Source organism: Mesoplodon bidens, assembly GCF_964165515.1.
Source record: "Mesoplodon bidens genome assembly, chromosome: 15".
Taxonomy (NCBI): domain Eukaryota; kingdom Metazoa; phylum Chordata; class Mammalia; order Artiodactyla; family Ziphiidae; genus Mesoplodon; species Mesoplodon bidens.
The window spans coordinates 27,065,303-27,090,156 of record NC_138171.1 but is presented as its reverse complement, the minus strand read 5'-3'; the positions used below and the strand labels follow the sequence as shown (position 1 = coordinate 27,090,156).

Below are 24,854 nucleotides of genomic sequence, written 5' to 3'. Positions count from 1 at the left end.
TGTTAAATGGAGATGACATTCCGTACCACCCAGGATTCGGTGAAAGGATATATACGAGCCCAGGACAGGATAACTGCCACAAACGGTCACGGTTATTGTGGCTGCTCATAATGTGAGGTGCTGAGTCACAGAGTTTGGGGCTGGAGGATCAGCCCCTTGGTCCAGCCCAGCCTCACTCCTGCCTGGTGTCTCTCCTGGTTGCATCCCTCCTCTCTCTCTCCCACTCCCTGCTCCCCCTTCCTCGGCCTTCCTGGGAAACTCCCTGAGAAAGTCCCCAGCAGGAGAAAGCCTCATGTGGGGTCCCCCGTCCCTGCCATATCACCCCACAACCATACGTCCCCCACGGAGCCAGGTGTCCTGGCCCTCAGTCCCCAACCATCCAGCAAACTGACCCTCATCATCACACTGGCTTTATTGGCCCTGAGAGCCATAGAGTAAATCCCAAGGGATCCCTGCTTCCCCTCACCCCCAAGTCTGTCCAGAGACCCTGGGCGCTGGCTGAGCGTTCACCACTCCAATCTTGGCTTCCTGTCCTGGCTGTTGTGGGCTTGCCAGGCCTGCGTCCTTTGAGAGCTCCCCAGATCCTAGAGTCAGGCTCAACCTGTAGGGCGTAGCTGGCAGGGTCTCTGCAGGGACTGCCTGAGGCCGGCTGGCTTCACTCAAAGAAGAACATTCCTGGCGTCCGGTATAGGCAGGAGGTCAGCCCCAATGGGTAGCCGGAGCTTCCCTGGACAGGGAAGCTGCCTGTAACCCAGGGTTCCTTGGGGTCAGCTGGCAGGGGCAGCGGGGCCCGGAGAGAGGCTGGAGGGGTGGGTGGTGCAGGGGAGGGGGCTGCTGAGGCCAAGAGGTGCTCAAGGCCAGGATCAGTCCCCATGCAGAAATTCAGCGCCTGCAGCCGGCACTGGTAGCTGCCCCCGATGGTGGCCTCGGAGGTCAAGATAGGGGCAGGGGCCTTGCTAAACCCCTCAGCCTCAGAGAAGCTGGCAGGAAAGCCAAATGCGGGGCTCGGGGAAGATGAGGTGGCCACGGGGAGCTCCCCTGGACCTGCAGGCTTGGGCGTGGGCATCTCCTTGGGCTCCGAGGGTGGCCGAGGCCTGGCATTGGTGGTGGCCGGGCACACGCTGGCTGGCAAGGCACCCACCAGACCCCCAAAGCTTAGGCCCTTGGGCTCTGGCGGTTCCAGTGGGAACGGGCATTGCATGCCAGTCGCAGCGTCGGGGCCTCCTAGGCCCTGGCTGGTGGCTCGGAGGGGTCTGCGGCGCACCTTGGCGGGGCCCTTGGCTCCCTCGGCGCCTGCCCGTCGGGTGAAGCGCCGGCGTCGGCGCAGGAAGCTGCCGTGCTCGAACATGTCATGGCAGTCGGGGTCGAGCGTCCAGTAGCTGCCCTTGCCCGGTTTGCGATCATCACGGGGCACCTTGACAAAGCACTCGTTGAGGGACAGGTTGTGGCGGATGCTGTTCTGCCAGCCGGGCCGGTTGTGGCGGTAGAAGGCGAAGCGGCCCATGATGTAGCGGTAGATGCCACTGAGCGTGGCCCGCTGCCCCGGTGAGCTCTGGATGGCCATGGCAATCAGGGCGATGTAGCTGTAGGGAGGCTTGGTCGGCTCGGCCGCAGGGGCCAGGGGCCCAGGTGGGGGCTGCTGCTGCATGCTGACCAGGCTGGCCGGGCTGGCGGCTGCCGGAACCGCGGGGGCCAGGCACGGTGTCCAGGGCTGGTGTCCGGCAGAGCCTGCCCAGGCTGGTTAAAAGGCCCACTGGCCCAGCCTCCCAGCCTGGAAAGGCAAAAAGGGGTGGGCCCGCCAGGCTGCCCTCCCTTCTTCCCTCGCCCCCCTCCCACAAGGCCCAAGAGGGGCGGGCAGGAGAGGCCAGGATTGGGAAGCCGTGAGCAGCTGCCAGGGGTGAGGAGACTGGAGGGAAGGGACTGAGACCCTTAGCCCACATGTGCTGGCTGGTGGTGGCTGAGGAGGGACAGGATGTGAAACTGATCGAGAGAGAGAGACGAAACAAAGAGAGATAGAGGCTGAGATGGAAAGAGAGAGTGAAGAGAGACAGAAAGACAGAGACAAAGAGAGGTAAGGACATAATAAGAGGGAGACAGGAACATACAGAGAAGATAGAGGCAGAGACTTAAAGAGAGACAAAGAGCAGAAAGAGACAGAAAAAAGGGAGACACACAGAGAGCCAGCCCCACGCACGTGCACACATGCACACAGAGTACAGGAAAAGAATCACTGAATGAGAGAAAGAAAGGAATCCACAAAGATAGAGAGGAAGAGGGAGATACACACACACACACCCACACACACACATTAATGAGAGAGGAGAGAGGTAGCATCTGTGTCTGAGCTGGAGAACAGGGAGTTCCTGTGAGAAAACCCTCGGGGCCTCTCGAGTCCCCACCTCTGGTTCCCCCTTTCTTTTCTCTTCCTCCTCCCAGGCCTGGGGTCTACTTTCTCCTCCCCACAGTGCCGAGCACTCGGGGGCACACTATTCCCTGCGCTCCTAGCACTGGGGTCTACGAGGGGTGGGGCACCTAGGGTGGGGACGAGGGCTGGCCCAACCCCGTTTGCTGAGCCCTGGCGCCCTCTAGTGACGAGTGTGGGGAGGACAGACATCTGGACAGAGCCATCCACCCTCCCAAGAGGCTCTCAACCAAGACCCTGACTGAGCCTCCATTTCCCATCTCTAAAATGGAGCTGAAGACTCTGCAGCTGTCCGGGCTGTGGTGGAGAGGCAATGGGCTCCCTTACACTGAATCCAGTGCCCTTTGAGAGCCTGGCACAGAGTAGGGGTTTGGGCATGACGAGGACTGTCACCCTGAGCTGAGGCTCCCCGATAGCTGCAGCCTTGGGCCGAGGGTACAGCGAAGCCCAGAACAGTCAAGCCTTCTGAAGGATGGGTGAGCCTCCTCCACACTCTCCCACCCACAAGTAACCAAGTCATCGGGCCCCTACTGTGTGCCACTCTCCATGCCAGGCCAGCTCCCCTCGCCTCTTGACATTTACTTCTCAGACCAACTCTGCTCCAGAGGCCTTGATAGCTTCTTTTGAGTAGAGGAGGAATGTGAGGTTCAGAGAAGTTAAGTGACTTGCCTGAGGTGGCACAGCTAGTCAGTGACAAAGCTGTGATTTCAACCCAGAATTCTGTAACTCCTTAACACTACTCCTTCCGTGAGGGGCAGGGGTAGAGGACTGTCACTGGGCCCCCACTGGAAAACTGGCTGTGACCCCCAAGGGAATAGGGAACCATGCTTTGCTCTATCCCAAGTGTCCAGTATCTGCCTGGAACAGAGTAGGTGCTCAATAAACATTCGTTGAATTAATTTTAAAACCAGTGATCTGACTGATTCTGTCCTTTATTGAATCATACAGGTTTCCCCCCATAAAAGTGGCTTATTAATGTGTCACTAAAAGATTTATGATGCCACCATCTGTAAGAGAATTCCTATAAATAAAGTCAGAAATCAGAAAAGGTAAAAGGTCTGATATCTGGGGTAGAAAACAGTGACTTTACTGACAAGGCAGGGTCACTGCCTTCATGGTGGAGAGGGTTCCCTCCCAATTCTCAAGGACTCCCTACAACTTACAGTTTGCAAAGACCGGGGGGGGGCTCAGGCAGGGGCTGGACTCCTGGCTCCCACTTTGGCTTCTGTCCTAGGCCTGCCTCAGTTTCTCCAAAGACAGTATCTACTGGCGGTGGTTCAGTGGTTAGCATTTAAAGCCCCAGGTTCAGGCTAAGTCCTCTGTTTTGGGACCCCCTCCCCTCACAATCCCCACCCACCCCAAAAGGAGAGACTTGTGGCAGGTGACAGGAGGGTCTGGAAACTCACAGCCCCTCAGAGGTGGGGCAATTCTGTTACTGGTTGGGCTTCAGTCTAAACTATGCGGAGGATCTTATTATTGGTAAACTCAGCCCCTTTTTTTTTTTTGGCTGCACCTGGGGGCTTGCGGGATCTTAGTTCCGCCACGAGGGATCCCTCGAACCTGGGCCCCCAGCAGTGGAAGCACACAGTCCTAAGCACTGGACCACCAGGGAACTCCCAGTAAACTCAGCTTTAAGCAAACCTTACAATGGATCAATTGCAGGTAAGGTCTGCTTTAGGTAAGCCGCTATGGGCATGTCCGGTTCTTCACAAAAAGATGAAGTCTTGTTTCTGACCTAATTGTTATTTCTGGAACCCCAAGGTCGAGCTTGGTTCCCAAGCCTGACGCCCCAGGCCCAGCTGCCGGGCCGTCCGCTTACGCGCCTCCTTCCTGGTTTCCCGGGGCTCCATCTCATTGGCTGAGAGGTTGAAGGCCTTGACTGGCTTCCGCTGTCTCAACCTACCTGGGCAATGAGTGAGGCGAGACTTAAAGTCCCCTGGCTCAGCTGGGGCAGGGCTGGGGTGGGATCTGCACGCTGTGGGGACTGCTTTAGAGGGTACGGGAGGGGGAAACAACCGCTCAGGGCTGACTCAGCTGTGTCAGCAGGTGAGTGACGCTGTCGGCGATGTGGAGCTGGGAACGCGCCACCGAGGCACCTGGCCGTGGAGCTTCGAGTGTAGGAGGAGCTCCCGCGCGAAGACTGGCTCCACCTGCGGGGTGGGGGTGGGGCAATGAGCCAACCTCCCCCTTTACCCACACCCTTTGTTGGGGTGGGGGGGCGGGAGTGACATCTCCTCTCCACATGCATTTTACACGCAAGGTCTTCCAGATCAGAGGGTCGTAAGGCAGGTCCGGGGCGGAGCTGGGACTGGAGGGAGCAGTGAGAGGCCGTTCGGGGAGGCTGGAGGGTGTGGTTCTCCGCTGGAGTGGGAGGTGACTCACATGGGCCATAACGAGACGCTCCTCAGGCTGGTCCGGGGGCCCCGGGTACTCCTCGCCAAAGCACAGCCGGATCTGGTACTCGGGCTCCTGGCGACCATCCTGCAGGTGGGCTCTCAGTTCTACGGGCACCGAGACTGTGGGGTCTGGGCCAAGATGGGGCGTCCCACCTGGTGCCCACCTTGTGCTCACATCCTATGCCCACGTCCCGTAAGCCCACATCCCCATTGTGTGCCCATGCCCTATGCCCACTTCCATGTCCCCACACCCGCTCCCACTTCTAGGTTTCATGCCCCGTGCCTCGTGCCCTGTGCTATCATGCCTTTATGCCCACCCCATGCCCACTGCCACTCACCTATGCCTATCTTGTGCCCAGTGCCCCGATGCCCACCCTATGCTTAACGCCCTATGACAACACGTGCCCAAGTCCTATGCTTATAGTGCCCCAGCCTGCCGCATGCCTACACCTCCCCTACGCCTATGTCTAATCTGTGCCCAGCCCTCCCGATGCCCACATTCGTTCCCACTCCCGGTGCTTCTGCGTCATGTCCTTTGTTTCCATGCCCACTCCAGCCCAGCATCGTCAAGCCCATCGCCCCGCGCCTACCTCTCGTGTGCCCACTCTCCCCTGTCCGCGTTCCTTTGCCGACCCCTGTGCCCGCCCACTCCGCCCCGCGCCGCCAGCGGCCCCGCTGTCGCGCTCTTACCCGCGAGGAAGCGGCGCGTGTCGAGGAGCTGGTAGGTGCGCTCTCGCTCCAGTTTGTTGGGCCGCGCGCGGTGCGGGGCGAGCGGGCCGCGCCAGTACACACGGCCCTGGCACAGGCGCTTGGCGAAGACGCCCTCGGGCGCCACCCAGAGCAGCACTCCGCGCTCCAGGTGGGGCAGCAGGCGCCGCAGGACGCGGGCGCCGGGCGGCGGCTCCGGGAAACGAACCTGCGCGACGCGCGGCGGCGGCCCCAGCAGGAGCTCGGCGGCAGCGGCGGCTGCGCGCGGACTCAGGCTGCAGCCCTCGGCCGCGCGCGCTGTGGCTTCGCGCACCAGCTCCGCGCCATAGAAGAGTCGCACGTGCAGCCAAAAATCTGCGGGAAAGGGAGGGGACGCGCGCCCGGCGTTGGCGGCTCCCCCTCCCCTCACAACAGGGCAGGGAACCCAGAGGTCACCCGGCCGCCACCTCGGGAATTTTTGACACTCCCTCCGGATAAATAATAGTAATTCTAGTAGTAGTGGTGGTAGTAAATAATAGCAGCTTCCAGTATAAACAAACTGGTAGTTGAGTTTCAAAAGCATAGGGTCTGGGGCCATCAGTACAATGGGGGCATGACACTGACGCCCTCCCAGCCCGAATTTCTGGGATTCTAGGAGTTTCTTCTCGGCACATATTTTTAATGCCGGTAGAAGTGATAATCATAAGAATAATAGCAACAACAACAAAACAGCAGCCTCCCATATGAAGAGCTAGCAGTATGCTCAGTGGTTAGGGCTGTGGGCTCTACAGCCAGGCCCGTGGGTTCTAATCTCTCACTGCCCCTTAGGAGCTGTGATCTGATAGTAACTTTCCCAGGGTTACTAACTGTGTGATCAGGGTTCTTAACCTCTGTGTCTGGTTTCTGCATCTGTAAAATGGGGAGAATGGCAGTATCTATCTCACAGGGCTGTGGGGAGACTTAGAAGGATGCCTGGTATAAGTTAAGCCCTCAACAAATGCTAGCTGTTGTTATCTGGAGTCTGGGCTGGGTGCTTTGGGTGGGAGACAGAGGCTATTCGGCACCAAGCCTAGGTCCTCCCCAGTTCTGCACAGTGGTCAGGGGAGAGGGCCTTCAGATTCCTTACTGGGGTTGCTGAAGTCCTCAGAAGGCGAGGGGCCCCAGGGGTGAGCAGGATCCTGAGCCTGGTACCCTGGAGAAGGAGGGGAAGCAGTAAGGCATCACCTCACCCTGGGTCCCTCGACACCTAGATCAAGGTCCTGGAAGAGGCCGGGGAGGAGGCAGGGGTGGGTGAGGAGACCCAGTCCTTACTGTGGCCAGCCAAAGGGCCTGGGGGCAGGGCAGCTGGGGGCAGGGAGGCCAGCCTGGGGGGCTGCTCCTTGTTCTTATCCTCTGTGACTAATCTGGAGCCAACCTGAGCATCGGGAGAAAGGGTCGTGAGGGTGGAAGAGGAGACCTGTGGGCCACAGGAGCTCCCAGACAGTCTAAACTGGGGCAGGGGGAGGTCTGGGCAGACTGAAAGCCAGCCGGGCTTGATAGGGACTTTGAAGTTTACCCCCGTAGAGTTAAAGAGAGAGTTGATGGGGTTTTTGGAGGTGAAGCTCATTGTGATAGGGAGAGAAAAGTGCTAGCAGTGAATGAGGAGATGGGGTGATAGAAATGGGGTGATAGAGCAATGGAATGGGGGCACTTGGGACAGTGGAATGAACCAGGCTAATGGGGAGATGGGAACAGAGGAATGAACCGCAGATGAAGGGGGAGAGCTGATGGGGTGGAGTAAGAGTGATACAGATAGTGATGGAGATAGAGATGATAGGGGTGATGGCAACAATGAGAGCTAGAGGTGATGCAGGTGAAGGGAATACAGTGATGGAACTGGATCTGACGGAATGAGTGGGGACAGAGTGATTGATCCCATGATGACAGGGAAGAGGGGCTGAAATGGGAGAAAGTAGGGCTGGCGCAGACAGAGTGATGGAGGTGAAGATGGTGGAGACGATGGGACAGAAATGATGGAGTCGAGGAGAATAGAATGAAGGAGATGAAAATGATGGCAGAGATGGAGCAGAGGCAGGAAGTAGAGCTGATGGATGGGAACAGAGATGGGCAGGAGCTGATGGGGAGGATGAGATGAATGTGCTGGAGATTATAGAGGGGGCGGTATGGGTGCGAGGTGACTGGGCTAGCAAGGCCATAGGGGCTGGAAGGACTCACTGACCTGCTCTTCTGTCTTGCAGGCCAGCTCTGTCACTTCTCCAGGGGGCACCTGCTGGCTATGAAGAACGCCCTCCTCTTTACAGGGGGCACAAGCCCTGGTAACTGGATAAAGAAAGAAATAGTCTGTGGTTTCCTGGGCCCCAAGGGGAACCCCCCAACCTTGTCTGTGGTGAGCCCAGACCAGAGTAACCCAGCTCACTGCATGACCTCAGGCAAGGCCCACCTCTCTCTGGGCTCAGTTTCCTCCTTTTTGAAAGGGGAGATAAACTGTAAGGTCCTTCTAGGTTTACCAACCCATGAGTTTAAGCTCAATAAGCCCACCAGTTCCCATTCTACAGATGGGCAATGTGAGGTCCTTATTGCCCAGAGAGCCATCCTCAGCTGCTACCTCCAGGGACAGGATGGTACCTGGGCTGTGGGCACCATCAGACAGGAGCCGGTAGACCTTGTAGGGGTTGGAGATGTCCAGCTGGCTGCGTGAGCGCACCTCACAGAAGTCAGCGCTCTTGTTGAGGGCACAGCGGAGCCGCGTCTTCCAGGTGGAGGGGTCCTCCTTGTCAACGCCCTCTAGGTGCTTGCCCTTGTATATAGCCCAGGCCTGGGGGTGAGCAGGGGCATTGGGGGAGGAATAGCGTGGGAGATGGGGATGGTGCCATGAAAAGGGATGAGGGCTGCCTTGCCTCCCACCCTTCTCTCTCTCTCCCTCTGTCCCTCGGCCCCTCCCTCCTTCCTTCTCTTCCTCCCTCCCTCCATCCAACACATATTCCTTGAGCTCCTGCTATGTGCCAGGCCCAAGTTAAGGACTAAATGGGGAACAACAAGACATACATGTCAAGGAACTCAAGTCTAATGGGAGAAGGCAGCCGCAAACAGCTGAAAGGAAATAACTATATTCCAAATTATGGATTGTGATAAATAAAAAAAATAATACGATGGGATATAAAATGCTGGTAGTGACTTGCTATCTGGAGAGCCATAAAACTAAATCCTTACCTATTGCCAAAACAAAGTGGACTCCAGATGATTAAAAAACCAAAAGTAAGAGGTAAGACTATAAAATTAATAGGAAATAATGTAGAAGAAAATCTTCTAGGGGCAGAGAATGCTTCTTAACCAAAATTTTAAAGGCATGAACCATAAGGCAAAAAATTTGCAATGTCTGAAATCAGCAAGGGGCTAAGATCTAGAACATACAGGAACTTCTGCAAATCAATAAGAAACAGAAAGCACCCCTTAAAGAAAAATTCTTATCAAAGGACAAGAATGGGTGGTTTACAGAAGAGGAAACCAGAGCATAGGAGCCCATGAGCATAGGAGAAGGTACTAAAACTCATTAGTGCCAGAGAAATGCAAATAAAAGTATGAGATATCACCTGTAAGCTTACAAAATTTAGCCAGTTGGATAAGCCAGTAGTTGGTTGGGACGTGGACACTGTTGGTGGGCATGGAACGGGAGCAGTTTCTGGAGGGCAATCAGGCATGCCTAGTCCAATTAAGTATAAGCATACCCTGTGAGCAGAAATTCCAATTCCAAAGGAATTCTCACCTAGGCTCACGAGGGGACCAGGACAAGCAGATCCACTGCAGCGTTATTTGTGGTCTGGAAAGCAAACTTGTGTCCATCCCTGGGAAAGTAGGTGGGGAGTGCGTGTAATAGATGCCCACTATAGAGTCTATGCAACATCTAGAAACAAATTAGATGGACAGAGAACAAGAATAGATCTTCAGAGCATGACCTTGAGTGAAATAAAAGACACAGAATGAGATCTATGACACACTTACGATGTATATAAGGTAAGAATACACACGAAACAGCAATGCCCACTTTGCAAGAAAACATACAAACCAAAGATACTCATTAAACACATTGGAATGACTGCTGTGGTAGAGGGACTAAATAAATAAATAAATAATATGAGGGGCTGCTTTAGAGAGGGTGATCAGAAAAGCCCTCTCAGAGGAAGTGGCATTTGGACTGAAGCCTGATTGAAAAGAAGGATGGAGTCGGACAAAGAGCTGGGGGAAGGCTGTACTAGGTAGAAGGAACAGCAAGCGCAGAGGTCCCTGGGTGGGAGAGATTCAAGGAAGGCCAGTGAGGCTGGAGCACAGTAGTCAAAGGGGAGGACAGTAGGAGATGTCTTGTGCGCATTGCTCACTTTCAGGGATGGGGGGCGGGGGATTTAACTGATAAATCACACTCAGTCATTGCTCTCGGAGATCCCAGGCTTAGTGGGACACCAGACTGAAAAGCCACAGTTCCTTTGTTGGTGTCTCTTGCCAGTGGTGAGACCTTTAAGGCTTGATTTTTTTTTTTTTTTTTTTTTTGTGGTACGTGGGCCTCTCACTGTTGTGGCCTCTCTCGTGGCGGAGCACAGGCTCCGGACGCGCAGGCTCAGCGGCCATGGCTCACAGGCCCAGGCGCTCCACGGCATGTGGGATCCTCCCGGATCGGGGCACGAACCCGCGTCCCCTGCGTCGGCAGGCGGACTCTCAACCACCGCGCCACCAGGGAAGCCCTAAGGCTTGATTTTGTTGTCTGTAAACTGTGCCAATAATACCTAACCTCACCTGGCTGTGGCAAGTGTAAGATGAGCGGTCTATGTAATGTGCTTAGCACAGCACCTGGCACACGGCGCTTATTTATGGCAGTACTTATTCATTATGTGAAGGATGCTCTAACTCAAAGGTAACCTGGGCTCAGCGGGGCGTTGATGTCCAGAAGACCCTTTCTAGGTGCTTCACCCTGTGAAAGGAGAGGGTAGGCCAGAGAAGCAGGAGCTGGAGACGTGGTGTTTGGGATGGTGGCGGTTGCCTGGGACGCGGTTGGTTGCTTATTGCTCATGGGAGAGATTCCAGAGTTTCAATCTTGGTGGGAAAGAGCCAGCTTGGAGGAAGTTAATGGTGTCCAAGGAAAGGGAGGGCATCCCTGGAGGAGGTCCCTGAGAAGGGCTGGTGTTGGAAAGCACAGAAAATGTCCCGAAGCTGCTGGGGTTAACAGTTTAGGGGTGGGAAGTGGAGGGAACTTCCATCGGTGGCGGTGGCATCTAATTTCCTCAAGGAGAGGGAGGAGAGGTCCCCTGAGGCGTGAGGATGGTGCAGGTTATGCAGCCCTTGTCTGATTCTTTTAAGAGGGTGTGGGAGGGTCTCCCATGTATAGAGCACACTACCCTCAACCTAGAGACAACTGAGGTTAAGGGGTGAACCTGTGGCCCGAGGTGACAGCGTGTCGGGTCGGGTCGGTTCCGGACTCTGCGACCACCGTGTGCGCGCAGAGCCCTCCCGGGCCGGGCCGGCGACCCCCGGCCCCCGCCCCCTTACCCTGAAGAGCGCCGCGTCCTGCTGCGCCTGGTAGCCCTGCTTGGCTGCGTGCTTCCAGGGGATGCGGAAGAGGGTCTTGCTCGCGTCCTCCCAGCGCAGCCCGGCGTAGCGCCCGCTCTCGATCTGCGCCACAAGCCAGTCGAGGAGGCGCAGGGGACCCCCGGCCCCCGCCATGAGTCGCCTGCTGTCGGGGACCCTCCCTTCGTCCCTCCGCCATTGGTCGCCGGCCATCGGGGACGCAGTGCTCCGAGGACCAGGTCTGGGGAGCGCGGCGGCCGGACCCCAGCGCGACAGGGGATCGCGGGGGCCACCTGAACGGCGAGCGGAGGCGGCGAAAGCGAAATGCTGGGCGGGAGGTTTCACTTTCCTTTCTGCTCCCCAGAGGCCCTGTCGCCCCTCCCCGTGTCGCCGGGCCTGGAGGGCGTCGGTCCTCACGTAGGGGGCAGCTAGGGGCACCACCAAGACCCACTGAAGGGTACGGGGTGGGGTAGCCTGGGTTCTGCTCATCCCTGGAGGGGGGCCCCCGAAGGGCGCTCAGAGGCGTCCCTTGCACCATCCCTGCACCTGTTTTCTGCTCTTCCCAGCCTACCGGAAACTTAGTCTCATTCCAGGACCTGGACTGTAGAGGTGGGAAAAGCATAGTGCTTCTCAGACTAACTCCCAGTAGAATTGGGAGGCAGAGACTGGTTTAAAATGAATACTCCAAGCCGCCATCCCAGACCTGAAGAATCAGATTTTCTGGGCAAGAAGTCCAGGAACCTGCATTTTAAACAAGTCCCCCCACGGGATTCTGATCCAGGTGGTCCATGGGTCACCCTTGGAGAAATATTTCCTTAAATACTGGGAGTCCCTTTCTGACTGCTCACCATGGTGCTGGGCCTGGCTGAAGCCTTTCCTGCAGTGTCTCAGTTGGTTCTCACAACAGCATGTGAGATAAATGCAATTACCTACTTTGTTAAGAGGACTGAGGTCACAGAGCTAGTGCCTGGGGGAGCCAGAATCTGAACCCAGGACTCTCTGCCCCCAGAGCCCAGGAGCCTGAACAGTGCCCCACACTGCCTCCCAACAGCTGCATCTGGAGTTTATGGATTCCGGGTGGGGTCCGTGACCCGCCCAAAGTGTATGCAATTTTTTCATCTCTATGCATTTTTCTAGGGTTTGTATCTTTCATTAAATTGTCAAAGGGGGTTGTGATATGAAAGAGGTAAAGTAGCTCAGACTGCTCCACCCTGGCCGTGTACCTGGGGAAACTGAGGCTCTGAGAGGGAGAAACCACCCCTCACTGCAGGGAGCACCGAGCTGGATGGCCAGCCAGTGTTGACCAGAGGCTGGGAGCACTGTCCCTCATGTGTACCTGTCAGGGGCCTTGCTTCATGCTCCCCACCTTCTGTCCTCATATGGCAGCAGCCACCCAGTTCTGACACTTCTACAGTCACAGCCAGGATTCAAACTCAGAGCTGTAGGGCTCTGATGGGGCACAAAAAATTTCATATGATTAAATTCAAGAGTATGAGACGTCCCTGGTGGTGCAATGGTTAAGAATCCGCCTGCCAATGCAGGGGACACGGGTTCGATCCCTGGTCCAGGAAGATCCCACATGTCACGGAGCAACTAAGCCCATGTGCCACAACTACTGAGCCCACGTGCCACAACTACTGAAGCCAGTGCGCTTAGAGCCTGTGCTCCGCAACAAGAGAAGCCACCGCAATGAGAAACCTGTGCACCACAACAAAGGGTAGCCTCCACTCACCACAACTAGAGAAACCCTGCGTGCAGCAGCGAAGATCAAATGCAACCAAAAATAAAATTAAAAATTAAAAAATAAAATAGGGCTTCCCTGATGGTGCAGTGGTTGAGAGTCCGCCTGCCGATGCAGGGGACATGGGTTCGTGCCCCGGTCCGGGATGATCCCACATGCCGCGGAGTGGCTGGGCCCGTGAGCCATGGCCGCTGGGCCTGCGCGTCCGGAGCCTGTGCTCCACAACGGGAGAGGCCACAGCAGTGAGAGGCCCGCGTACAGCAAAATAAATAAATAAATAAAATAAAATAAATAAATACAAGAGTAATAATTACATCTAAGTAGGAGTATTGATTGTGTCAGGCAATCTCTTCATTTTTTTTTGGGGGGGGTGGGCAGAGTCATAGTAATGACAAGGATGGGGTCCACAGCCAGACTGCCTGGATTCAAATCCCAGCCCCACCACTTGCTAGCTGACCAGCCACTTCACAGGGCTGCTTGGGGATTCAATGAGATGCAGGTAGAGTGTTTGGCACATTGCCTGGCCCATAGTGAATGCTCAATAAATGAGTGGTATTATTGTTGTTATTGAGCCAGAGTGTGGTAAAAGCAGCAATGGAAGGGGGCGGGGAGCATCATGGAACATCGGATCAAGGGGTTTTGTTTGTCCTAGAGATGATAGGAATGGAGTTGTTTTTTTTTTTTTTTTTTGGCTGAGCTGGGTCTTCGTTGCTGCACATGGGCTTTCTCTAGTTGCTGCGAGCGGGGGCTACTCTTCGTTACGGTGTGCGGGCTTCTCACTGAGGTGGATTCTCTTGTTGCAGAGCACGGGCTCTATGCGCGTGGGCTTCAGTAGTTGTGGCTCGTGAGCTCAGTGGTTGTGGCTTGCGGTCTCTAGAGCGCAGGCTCAGTAGCTGTGGCACGTGGGATCTTCCCGGACCAGGGATCAAACCCATGTCCCCCTGCATAAGCAGGCGGATTCTTAACCACTGCGCCACCAGGGAAGCCCCCCATTAAAAAAAAAATTTATTTATTTATTTATTTGGTTTCACTGGGTCTTAGTTGCGGCAGGCGGGCTCCTTAGTTGAGGCATTAGAACTCTTAGTTGCAGCATGCATGTGGGATCTAGTTCCCCGACCAAGGATGGAACCCGGGCCCCTTGCATTGGGAGCGCAGAGTCTTAACTACTGCGCCACCAGGGAAGTCCCCCGGACATATTTTTTCTTTTGTTTATCTGTTTATCTAGTGTCTTTCCCACCAGAATGTCAGCAACACCAGGGCAGAGGTTTGCTCACTGCTGGTGCCCAGTACAATGCCTGGCATACAGTAGGTAGTCAATGAGCTCACGTTTCATGAATGCAGAGGAGGAGGTTGGAATCTGGGCCTCCCCCACAGCCATGGACACAGTGCTTGGTGCATAATAAGAACCCCCATACAGGTGTTTATTAGATTATAGAGATTTCAGATCTCTCTTAACTCCAAGTTAATTTTAGTTTAGGAAAAATCAGCTCGGGTGACCCCTGTTCATCCTCAGAGTCAGTTTGCTGCTTTACTGGGCTGCCCTGAGGCCCTCCCTCCACAGTGGCTCCCCTGGCCTTTAAACTCTAGGTGGGGAGGGCCATTCCCACTAGCTGGGGGTGGATCCTCCTTGCCAATAACCTTCAAGACCAGAAGGAGAGGCTTCTTAACAACCATCATGGGACACAGACTGTCTAGCTTCAAACCCAGCCTCCCCTACACTAGCTGTGTGTCCTTGGGCAAGCTGCCTGACCACTCTGAGCTTCAGTTTCCTCCCCGAGGAGTAAGTGAACTCATTCAAGTAAGAAGTCAGGCATGAGGCAGGTACTACTACTATACCTTTACTAGCTAAGATTTGTGGATAGGGAAAGGAAAGGAGCTGGGGAGGAGGCAGGGGGCGGGGGCGGGGGGGGGGCAGTGCTCAGGGAGGACAGGAGCTCAGCGGGGGGGGGGGTGCGGGGAACCGGGTTCAGAGAGGAGGAGCTGGCGGCCTTTTCAGGAGACCAGGGCTCCAGGGAGAGATAGGGGTGAGGGTCAGGGAAGTGGAACTCAGCCCTGCAGACTGCAGTTCACGGAGGGTGGCAGGCTCCTCAGGCCCTAGGGGATGCAACCCCCCTCCCATTCTTTTATCCGGCAGGCTCCAGCCCCTGGCAGAGTCCTGCAGCCCTGCCTTTGCTCAGTGGAATGACTGGGAGGCGATCAGACAGGCAGCTTCTGTGTCTCTTTAATATCCTCCAGGCACATCCAACTACCCCACCCACCCACTCCCACTCCCACTCCCACCGCCTTTAATGGGGGGGGGCCGGGGGCGCCCTCCCCCAGCCCAAGGACTAAGGCACCAGGTAGCTGCAGCAGGCCGGCCCAGACACAGAGCCACACACACAGATGGAGGACACAGTGACCGCGGACGCAGACAAGCAAGGCGCGAAGAGGGGCAGGGGCGGGGATTAGGCCGCCGCGGGGCTCCCACAGGCTCTGGGCCCGTCCTGAAGGCCGTGGGAGGCGCAGACAATCCCCGAAGGGGACCGGTCGAGAGGCCGAGAGGCGCCACGGCGGGGCAGGATCCTCACTTGCTGCCTTTGCGGGACAGACACCGCGGGAGGCAAGAGAAAGTCTGCTTGACGCGCGCCAGCAGCGGCAGCGGCCGGTGGGCTTCCCGGGGCGACCGCGGCACCAGGCGCTGCAAGGTCCCCTCCGAGGCCGAGGAGCTGGGCGCGGGGGAAGAGGCCGCGCTCGCAGAGCCCTGCCGGCAGCGCGCGCACAGCGGCAGCAGCGCGCGCACCTCCTCCTCGTCGCGGAAAGGGCTCTCCCCGAAGCGCTCCTCCAGCTGCCGGCGAAGCTGGGGTGGGGTGGAGTCGGAGTCGGTGCCGGGCCGCCGGCTCGGTCCCCTCCCCAATACTCAGAGCTTCCGCTCTTCTTCGAGCTTCCCACACCTCGCTAAGCCCCTCCCCGTCCTGACCATCCTCTTAGCTTCCCATCTGGGTCTCCATCCCCCTAACTGAGCCCCTCTCCCTCTGAATCCCTCCCCTCTCCCTGAATCCCCTTCCCCTTTGACACTCCATCTTCCAGACATACTAAAGTGACCCCCCACCTGCACAGTGGGGACCACATTAACCCCTCCCCACACTGCCCAACCACTCTACTCATGCAGGCCCTCTTCCTTGCCTGCCTCTTTCCTAATGCAGCCTTGCAGACAAGTCTCTGGGCAGCAGCCTGCCTTCCTGCACTGACTGCTTCTCTCTCTCATCTCTTGTTTGTGGGTGGGGGAGGGAGCGGCTCAGTCCCCGACATCTCCATGTGCCATCTGCCCAGTGGGCATAAGAGAAGGAACTGCTTTGGCCTCATCAAGGACCCAGGGGTGGAATAAGGACTGGACATGTCTCCCCAGAGGAGCCAAATGTTCAAATGCCTTCAGGCTCCAGGTAGGCAGAGCAGGCAATGCTGGAACCTAGCCAAATTGAGGGTCCATAATCAGGCCCACGGGTATTCAAATCCTAAGTTAAAAAGGAAAAGAAAACACCTGGCCGTCCAACCTAGGGTCTAGGTTAGCTCAAGAGCCACGAGTTCAAGACCCCAGAAAAATCTTCTGCCAGGTCTGAAGCACAGGCTAAATTCTTTCCAATCAGTGCTCAGCTCAAGTAAGAAGAGTTTCCCACTCCTGCCCCTGCCCCTACCTTCCGGGAACTGCCCCAGCCAAACTCTTCAAGCTGCTGCCTAAAGCCTGGGTTGGGGTTGGCGATGGGTCGCGTGGCCTTGATGGCTTCAAGCACGTCCCGCCAGCTCAGTCCTGTCACAGTCATCACATATGCCGTCACGATGGTGGTGCTTCGGGAGATGCCTGCAAAGCTGGGACATCCCACCCCAAGGCTTCAGGTAAGGCCCAGTCTCCTCCGTGTCCTCCAGGCACCCTATCCCCACTTCAGCTCTCCCACCCTTGCCTCCTGAGCTCCAGACACAAGGAACCTGCCGGGACCTGTCTTCCCACATCCAGGCCTTTGTCTATGCTGTTCCCTCTGCCTGGCATTCACCCACATCAAAGGCCTGAGTGAAACATCACTTCACTCAATCATTCAGTACACGTTTCCTGATCATCTGTGATTTTTCAGGTACTGGGGATATAGTGGCGAATAAAACAGACATGGTCTCTGCCATCCTGGGGCTTACAATATGGTTGGGGGAGACAGACACTAACGAGGGAAACAATTTCAGGTGGTGATAACTGCTTTGAAGATGAGTCCAGTGGCTAGGAGATTGTATAAGAAGAGGTATTAATCTAGTGGAAGGGATGCGGAGGATTAGGGAAGGGGTTCGCAAGGAAGTGACATCAAGCTGAATCCTGAAAGACAGGTAAGGATTGTCAAGAATGTTCTGGGCAGTGTACAAAGACCATGTGGGTGGGATCCTGGTGGACTTGAAGAATGGGGAGATGGCCAGCGCAGCTGGAGCAAGGAAAGGAGGAAGAGAGGGGGAGAGACAGGCTGGAGGAGCCATCCCTATGGCTGGGGCTCAGGCAGAGCTACCCTGAGCCAGGCGTAGTGAGAAGTTATGGAATGAATGAAATCAACAGGGCCAGGGGCCCCTGGGAAAACTCAGGGGTCCCATCTCCCAGCCTGGGGCTCCTCACTGCCCTGTACCACTGCCTCAACGGCTGGAGGGGAGGAGGAGGAGCCGGAACTACTGGAAGATGCTGCGCTACCTGCCTGACCTCACCTATTCCTCCCAGTAGCTCGCCAGGTCAGCATTCTTTTTTCCCATTTTATGGATGAGAAAATTGAGTCTCAGGGAGAAATAGCTATCTGGCCATGGCCATACAGCTGGTAAGAGACAGAGTCCTCCATCAGCCTGTCAGACGAATGGTGTGGACTGTCAGGCATTGTGACAGGCTGGAGAAGATCCATCGCAGGCTCTGCATTCCCCACAGGATGAGGGCATGTTCAGGATGGAGGATGGCCACTCACTTCCCCTCCCCCACTCCCCTCTTAACTCACCAGTGCACAAGGCAGTTTCCCCCATTGAGGCGGCAACAGTGGATGAAGTTGATACATTCTTTGAAGTGCTTTTTGCTAGAGAAGAAAGCAATAAGGTACAGCGCACTGGGCGGGGGGACAGGCCCCCTAGGAGTTGTCCCCCTCCCCATTTCTGGGATGGCAAGAGACAAAGAGCCCTGGATCCTCAGGTCAGCCAGCATGTGCAGTGACTAGGGGCCGATACTGTAGTACTGGTGGAGGTGTGTGTGAAGCAATAATGATGGTGTTTCAGGAGGTGAGAGAGGCCAATGATGGCAAATCCCACCACAGAGGCAGGAGCACCTCTCCAATGGGTCCTGTGGATCCTATATTCATGGAGGGTTTATCTTGACCTTTCAAGGAAATGGGTGTGAGGAGTCCCACCCCCCTGGGGTCTGCAAACAGAGCACCTGGGGACAATAATGGTCAACAACAGGGTTGGGAGCAAGAGTCCCAAGGGGCAGGAGTGTCTGTCTGGGTCCCTCCCAGGCTGGGGTGTACTACTGCTAACAACATAAACAGAAATCCTGCTTTCTGAGCCCTCATGACACGCCAGGCCCTGCCCTAGATCCTCAACCTGTGCTATCCAATCTTTGACAGCCTCCTTGGTGCTGATGGCCCCAACCCCTCACACACCTCAGAGAGGGGAAGTGATTTGTCCAAGGTCAAACAGCAAGTAAATGGCAGAGCCTGGCCTGAACCCAGATGCCTTAACTCCAAGGCCAGGAACAGGCTGAGCCTGACCCTTTCAAATCCACTGGGGCGTCTGAGCCTGAGGGACAGGGTGTTTTCTCCATTCCATAGCCAAAGAGACTGAGCTCTGGGAGGTTAAGGCTTGGCCAGCAGCATAGGCAAGGGTGTGGCTGAGACAGAGTCCAGGTGGTCTGCGAGAACACCTGTGCTGGGGTCTCCAGATCAGCTTTGTGGCCTGAGTCCTCTCTGTCCTCCCTCAGACCACCTCCCACCCTCCCTCTTCCCACCACATGAAGCAGCTGTCTGTCCATCTGTCAGCCCATCCAGAGGAACTTACATGGGTACCTCAGGGGCGTCGGCCACTGAGATGCGAAGGTAGGTTATGTCCTGCAAGTACAAAACACACATGGGCAGCCTGCACCCCAACCCCAGCCTGGGCCTCCCAAGCACCTTGCAACCCTAGGCCAGTTCCTGCCCCTCTCTGGGCCACTGTTACCGTCTCTGTCCAAAGAGGGTAGACACCTTCTCTGAGAGCCTCCCAGGTCTGACCATCTGTGGTTCCAGAACCTTCTGAGAAGACGGTATCCTAACCCCATAGCTGACTTGGGCACAAAGACTTGCCAAAAAGTATTCAGGGACCTTTTAGTTAATAGCTGGGAAAGGGCCACTTAACTTGACTCCCCTCCATAAAAGGATTACAAAATTACACAGTAAGAAGGGCAAAGCAGATTTTATTCTCTTGAAAAGAAACAAGAAGTATGAAGATTAGTTTTAGTTCATGAATTGTGGTTATAAAGCTCTGTGCTAATTATTAAAATAATCAAGGAATGAATTGTCAGGAATTTCTCCAACAAACTTGCTACCATATCCTTCACTCCACGCCTAACCTTCACACAGGATCTTAAAGATGAGTCCTGCCCACATTCCAAGAATCACTTTTCTCAGGGACCTCTCTTAGTCCTTTGATATTCAAATGGCTCTTTTCAAGGGCCTGGCCCACCTCCAGCCAGTGACTAAGTGACCACCTGGCCAGGTCCTCATCTGTTAGTGGCTTTGTGTGAGATTCCAGCCCTTCTCTAACTCACTCTCCCCAAGGTCACATGAGCCTGCATCTTTTGCAAGGTTCGCAAATTCGCTTTGCAACACATTTGGCCTTGGATTTGCAGGGCATTATCAAACCCTGACTGGTAACTTCACTGATGGATGGGGAGGGAGAAGAGGGCAGGGCTGCCAGAGCAGGGACTCATTTTGCCAGTAGTCATTTCATTAGTAAACATAGTCATGCCTAGACAACCTTCCCCAGGCACTCTAGTGACTGCATACTCCAAATACTCCAAAACAAGCCTGCCCTATAAAGCAAAATCAGACTCCATTGACCTGGAAATTTCTTCTAGTGTCTCTGTGACACTGAGAACCACAGATTATTGGAGGTAGCTCTTAGAGACCATCAAATCTGACACAAGGGGAAACTAAGGCCCAGAGAGGGCGAGGACCCTGCCCACGGCCACACAGCAAAGCTGTGACAGAACCTGGTCTGGATCTCAGATCTCCAGAGTCCCTTCCCACCCACAGTTCTCTCCCGTCGATGGGTGAGCCAGACTCTAACAGATAAAGAGGAAGGGGCTCTGTTTATCGATTGAGAATATGATTAACTTTGTTATTATGTCAGCTATAATTTGTTGAGCGCCTATTTTGTGGCTCTCAACAAGCCAGTGAGGTAGGTACTGTTATAAAGTTTCCCTTTTACGGATCAGGCAACTGAGGTCTAGAGAAGTGAAGTCCTGTGCCCAAGGTTACAGACAGAATGTGGTGAAGATGTGAACTCAGAGCTCCTGACTCCAGCACATGTGGTCTGGACTTCCTACTTCCCTACTCTAGGTCATAACGCACTCACTCCGTCTTTTCCAGGATTCGATAATACCAGCTCCAACCCTCCCAGTGGGGGCCGTGCTGTACAGTGTGCAAAGCATCTTTACCATATCACAGTCCCCTGGGGGCAGATAGGGCTGAGGGATCAGAGGCCCAGACAGGTGAAATCATAGCCCCAGGTCACAAGCGAGATACAGAGCCCAGAAACATCTATGTGGAGTCATCTATTCAGTTGGACAACGGGAAGCCCCTGTGGGAGACTTTTTAAGGTTTAGTGTGAGGCCTCTGGAGCCAGATGGCCTGTGTTCAAATTCCAGCTCCTTAGCTTCCTGGATGTGTGACCTTAGGCAGGTTACTTTACCTCTCTGGTCCTCAGTTGCCAAAGAGGGAGCAAATAGGGATGCTAATGTAAAACAGACCAGTTTTTAACCAAATGAGTTAGCATGGGTCAGGAAAGCCTATGTGCCAGTATAGGATCTGGCACATTGTAGGTACTTGATAAATGGGTGCTGTGGGGGTCTGAAACCCCCTTTCCCACCCATGTCCAGCTCTGGGATGGGGGTAAGGCTTACCTGCAGCAGAGGCTGGGGTGACTCGTGGATGGAGATGATGTGTGTGATCTTATTCCGGCCTAGCTGATCCGTGTCTTTGGCATCTGAAAGAAACAAGGATGCTTGAGCCAATCTGGCAGGTGTGACCTATATATTCCTATGGCCAAGTGAGGCGGGAGCTCACTGCCCCACTCTCCTCCTCAGCCCGCCCTCTCCACCTTGGCCCACCCTCTGCCGGCTCCCTGCTCCTTCACCACCTCTTGCTCCCAGCATGACAGGTCCTGTCACAACCCTAAGCTTCAGTCTTTCCACTGGAGCACCCACAGGTAACAGCCCAGCACCTCCCCAGCCTTGCCCCTGCTGTTCTTATTACAAACACCCTTCTGTGGCATATCCTTCACCAGGCAATTCTTCTAGGAATCTTGACTACAGAAGGGTTAACTCACACAGAAAGCTGTGTGTAGAAGATGATGTTCTCTGCACTGCCGCTTATGACTGTCAACACATCAGAAACAGTTAAAAATGGGAACTGGGCTTCCCTGGTGGTGCAGTGGTTAAGGATCCGCCTGCCAATGCAGGGCACACGGGTTCGAGCCCTGGTCCGGGAAGATCCCGCATGCCATGGAGCAACTAAGCCCGTGTGCCACAACTACTGAGGCTGCACTCTAGAGCCTGCGAGCCACAACTACTGAGCTCGCGTGCTACAACTACTGAAGCCCGCGCGCCTAGAGCTCGTGCTCCACAACAAGAGAAGCCACGGCCATGAGAAGCCTGTGAACCACAATGAAGAGTGGCTCCCGCTCGCCGCAACTAGAGAAAAGCCTGCACGCAGCAGCGAAGACCCGATGCAGCCAAAAAAAAAAAAAAAAAAAAGGGAACAACCCACAAGGGGACTGGATAAATAATGGTATATTCATACCTGAATACTGTGCAGCCACTAACAAGATCTCTATGTGCTGATGTGCAAGGAAGCCCACAATATATTATTAAATGGGAAACACAGGTTACAGAACAGCATGCAGAATAGGCCTCCATTTTTGTTTTAAATATTATATCTATATGTACAAAGATACATGGAAACAACCCAGGGATATACCTCCCACAGCTATCAGTAGCCATCTCTAGGGGCTGGATTTCCAGTGCATGCAGACCTTTTATAATCGAAGTAAATAACACTTGATCTCCACATGCCCACTTCCTCATTTCACCACATTTACTGAGTGTTTACCATGTGCAGCCTTGGCTGGGCATGGCATTGTGGGGTCAAGTTCATGGCTCCTGCCCTCATGGGCCTACATACTTAAAGGGGATTCAGACCTTACTTACCAAATATTCAGAAGTCGGTGTGGTGTGAGCTGCTGAGGGAGCTCCCGGGGAGGAAGGGACCAGGGTTTAGGAAAGTGGGGCCCCTAAGCCCAGAGTGGGACAGGAATGGATGGGGAAAGCTCTGCCCCAGTGCAGATGCCCCCTCCTCCCTAAAGCTTTCTCTGACTCCACAGATGGAAGTGACTTTTCCTGCCTTGGGTCTCCCAAGCTCGGGACCAGCCTGTCTCTTAGCCCAGGCCTAGGACAGGTGGAGTGCTATGGCCTTGGGACAGAGCGGGCAGTGCTCACCAGTGAAGTTTCTGATGTAGAGTCCAGTCTCTAGAGACCTCTCCTCTGAGGAGGAGGTTGTGCCAGGAAGCCTTCCCAGCTTCCCAGCTAGAAGCAACACCTCTTATCAGACCTCAACCCAGAACCTCAGGGCTGGCAAAATCCTTAGAGGTGGGGGTGGGCCTTGTGCTGCGGGAGAGGCTGAGGCTCAGAGCAGGTGCAGCCTTGCCCAGTGTTCTGAGCCCTCTGTACTGGGGACACTCCTCCACCCACGTTCCCCTTAGTCTTCATGAGTCCTTTCCCCCTCCCAGCCTGGCATCGCTTCCCTGCACCCGGCCCCATTCCTGAGCGTGTCCAGGGTGCGTGGGCCAGAGCATGAATGGTGGACACAGGCCTGGGACAGGGAGTGTGCCATGGCCTTGGGACAGAGTGGGCAGTGCTCACCAATGAAGTTTCCGAGGTAGAGTCCAGGAAGTACCTACAGGAGAGACAGGCCGGGGTCAGCCGGGTAGGGGTGCATGCAGCCCCTCTCAGTCCCATGAAGGGCGTCTGGCCCTCAGGACTCAGGGAGCAATCACCCCCGTCTTGTGGGCCTGGATGCTCTATGAGTGAGGTCTGGGGAGGGCAGCAGGGGGGCATCAAGGGAGGCCAGCCTGGGTAGGGGGAGCGGAAAGAGGAGGGAGGGGCACAAAGACCTAGGGAAAGAGGGTGGGAGGAGCACAGGGGAGGGGGGCAAAGGGAGAGGTGGACTTGCTAAGGTGGGTGGTGGGGAATTCTGAGAAGGAGGTGGGAAGGTGGGGACAGATGGGGGTCGTGCCTTGGGGTGGGGGATGGGGAAGGACAGAGAAGCAGCGTTAGAAAGAGTCCAGGGAGACAGAGACACATGGAGACAGAGAAAGGGACTCAGGAAGAGAGAGTCTGGGGGTGACAGAGAGCCACAGAAAGACACAGCAAGAAATACAGAGTCACAGAAACTGTCAGAGACAGAGACACAGAGAGGCAGAATCAGAGAGAGATACCGCCCCAGAGAGACAGACGGAGACGTACGATCTCAGAGTCCCAGGGAGACAGAGAAACAGACACACAGACTGCCAGAGCCAGAAGGTCAGAGGCGGGCGCCCGGCTGGCGCTGGGGGCGGCCAGGTGCGGGCTGCGCCATCCCGGCCCCCTACCTTGGTCATGCCATTCCCCATGATCCCGGGGGCGGGGATCCGGGCGCACCCCCAGCTCGCCACCCGCTGAGCGCAAGGGTCACAGCTGCCCTGACGGCCCGGGCCCGGCGCCTGCAGCCTGGCGGGGATCGGGGGGGCCTGGCGTCCGCAGCCTGGCGGGGATCGGGGGGCCTGGCGTCCGCAGCTCGGCCCAGCCCTGCCCAGCTGCCGCCGCCGCCGCTGCCGCCGCCGCCACCCGCCGACCCCCGGCCAGGGAGGGAAATGCTGGAGCCGCCGCTGCCGCCGCCGCCGCCACCGCCGCTGCAGGCTCCTCCTACCCCCTTGGTCATGTGGGCCGCCCCCCCACCCGTGGGTCGCGGCGGGGGGCTGGACAAAGCCCCAGTGTGACGGGCCTGGGGCCCGCGGGACAACGGCAGCTTGTTGGGGCCGCGAGGGGCCTCCACCTCCGGAGGTGGGGGCGGGGCGCTCCCCCCACCCTGGCACCGTCAGGCGCGGGCGGGGCGGGGGCGGAGAGAGCCCCCAGCCGCGGGCTCAGAGACTCGGATCCCAGTTCCAGCTCTGCCCGGCCCTCCCTGCGGGCCCTGGGGCGAAAACACCAAGCTCCTTCGGCCTCGGTTTTCTAGCAGAAACGTGATGGGGGCTGGACTTTGATCTTCAGATTCTGTTTGAGATGCGAAAAGTGGGTAATTCCTTCCCTTTGTACACCTCCCTGCCCCGCCCCCCATGCAGGCATCTTACCAGCCAACCGTCCTCCTCCCCCACTCTTGCAGCCAGTCTGTCCTCCCATCCTCCACTCCATCCATTCACTGTTCCGTCTGTCTGTTCATTCATCCAGCCATCCTCCCACCTCTTCCCCCCATATACTTTGGCCTCTGAGGATAGTGCCATCTGGGTCAGCTCTGCTGGGACCAGGCATAACTCTGCTTAGGGGCCCCAATAAATCATAGGTGCATGTGAGGAGAGGGAGATGAGTGAGGGTTACAGTCACCTGGGTCCCTTGGAGTAAAGGAGACTACGACAGGATGTAGTTAGAGGCAAGAGTCTCAGAAGGTGAGTCTGGAGACCAAGGTTCCAGGCCCTATTCATTCGCCTCTGACCTGCTCAGTGACCCTGGGCAAATCCCCTTGGGCTCCCAGCTACCCAAACTGCATGTCCCAGTGTGCGGCTACTAGGA

At 55.9% G+C, this 24,854-nt stretch overlaps 3 protein-coding genes across 4 annotated transcripts; all 3 read right to left on the bottom strand.

Moving 5' to 3' along the window:
* Positions 1–393: 393 nt before the first annotated feature.
* Positions 394–4,315, bottom strand: FOXS1 (forkhead box S1). Its single transcript, XM_081256093.1, has one exon. The coding sequence runs from the start codon at positions 1,646–1,648 to the stop codon at positions 656–658; it is 993 nt and encodes a 330-aa protein (XP_081112219.1). The 5' UTR covers positions 1,649–4,315; the 3' UTR covers positions 394–655.
* Positions 4,316–4,333: 18 nt separating this feature from the next.
* Positions 4,334–11,491, bottom strand: LOC308628795 (interferon regulatory factor 4-like). Its single transcript, XM_081256090.1, has 8 exons — positions 11,041–11,491; positions 8,131–8,320; positions 7,724–7,824; positions 6,817–6,919; positions 6,632–6,697; positions 5,509–5,880; positions 4,805–4,923; positions 4,334–4,572 (listed from the first exon to the last, which is right to left on the bottom strand). Exons 1-8 carry the CDS (start codon positions 11,269–11,271, stop codon positions 4,462–4,464), a joined length of 1,293 nt encoding a protein of 430 aa, XP_081112216.1. The 5' UTR covers positions 11,272–11,491; the 3' UTR covers positions 4,334–4,461.
* A 3,590-nt stretch (positions 11,492–15,081) lies between these two features.
* On the bottom strand, positions 15,082–23,922 carry DUSP15 (dual specificity phosphatase 15). Of its 2 annotated transcripts, XM_081256094.1 has the most exons (7): positions 23,681–23,922; positions 22,953–22,986; positions 20,937–21,019; positions 18,833–18,882; positions 17,785–17,859; positions 16,471–16,642; positions 15,082–15,635 (listed from the first exon to the last, which is right to left on the bottom strand). In XM_081256094.1, the coding sequence occupies exons 1-7, from the start codon at positions 23,699–23,701 to the stop codon at positions 15,363–15,365; spliced, it is 708 nt and encodes a 235-aa protein (XP_081112220.1). In that variant the 5' UTR covers positions 23,702–23,922; the 3' UTR covers positions 15,082–15,362. The 2 variants fall into 2 exon arrangements, with proteins under 2 accessions (XP_081112220.1, XP_081112221.1); XM_081256095.1 differs by lacking the exons at positions 18,833–18,882; positions 22,953–22,986; positions 23,681–23,922 and having other exon boundaries at positions 20,937–21,020.
* Between the last annotated feature and the right edge of the window lie 932 nt (positions 23,923–24,854).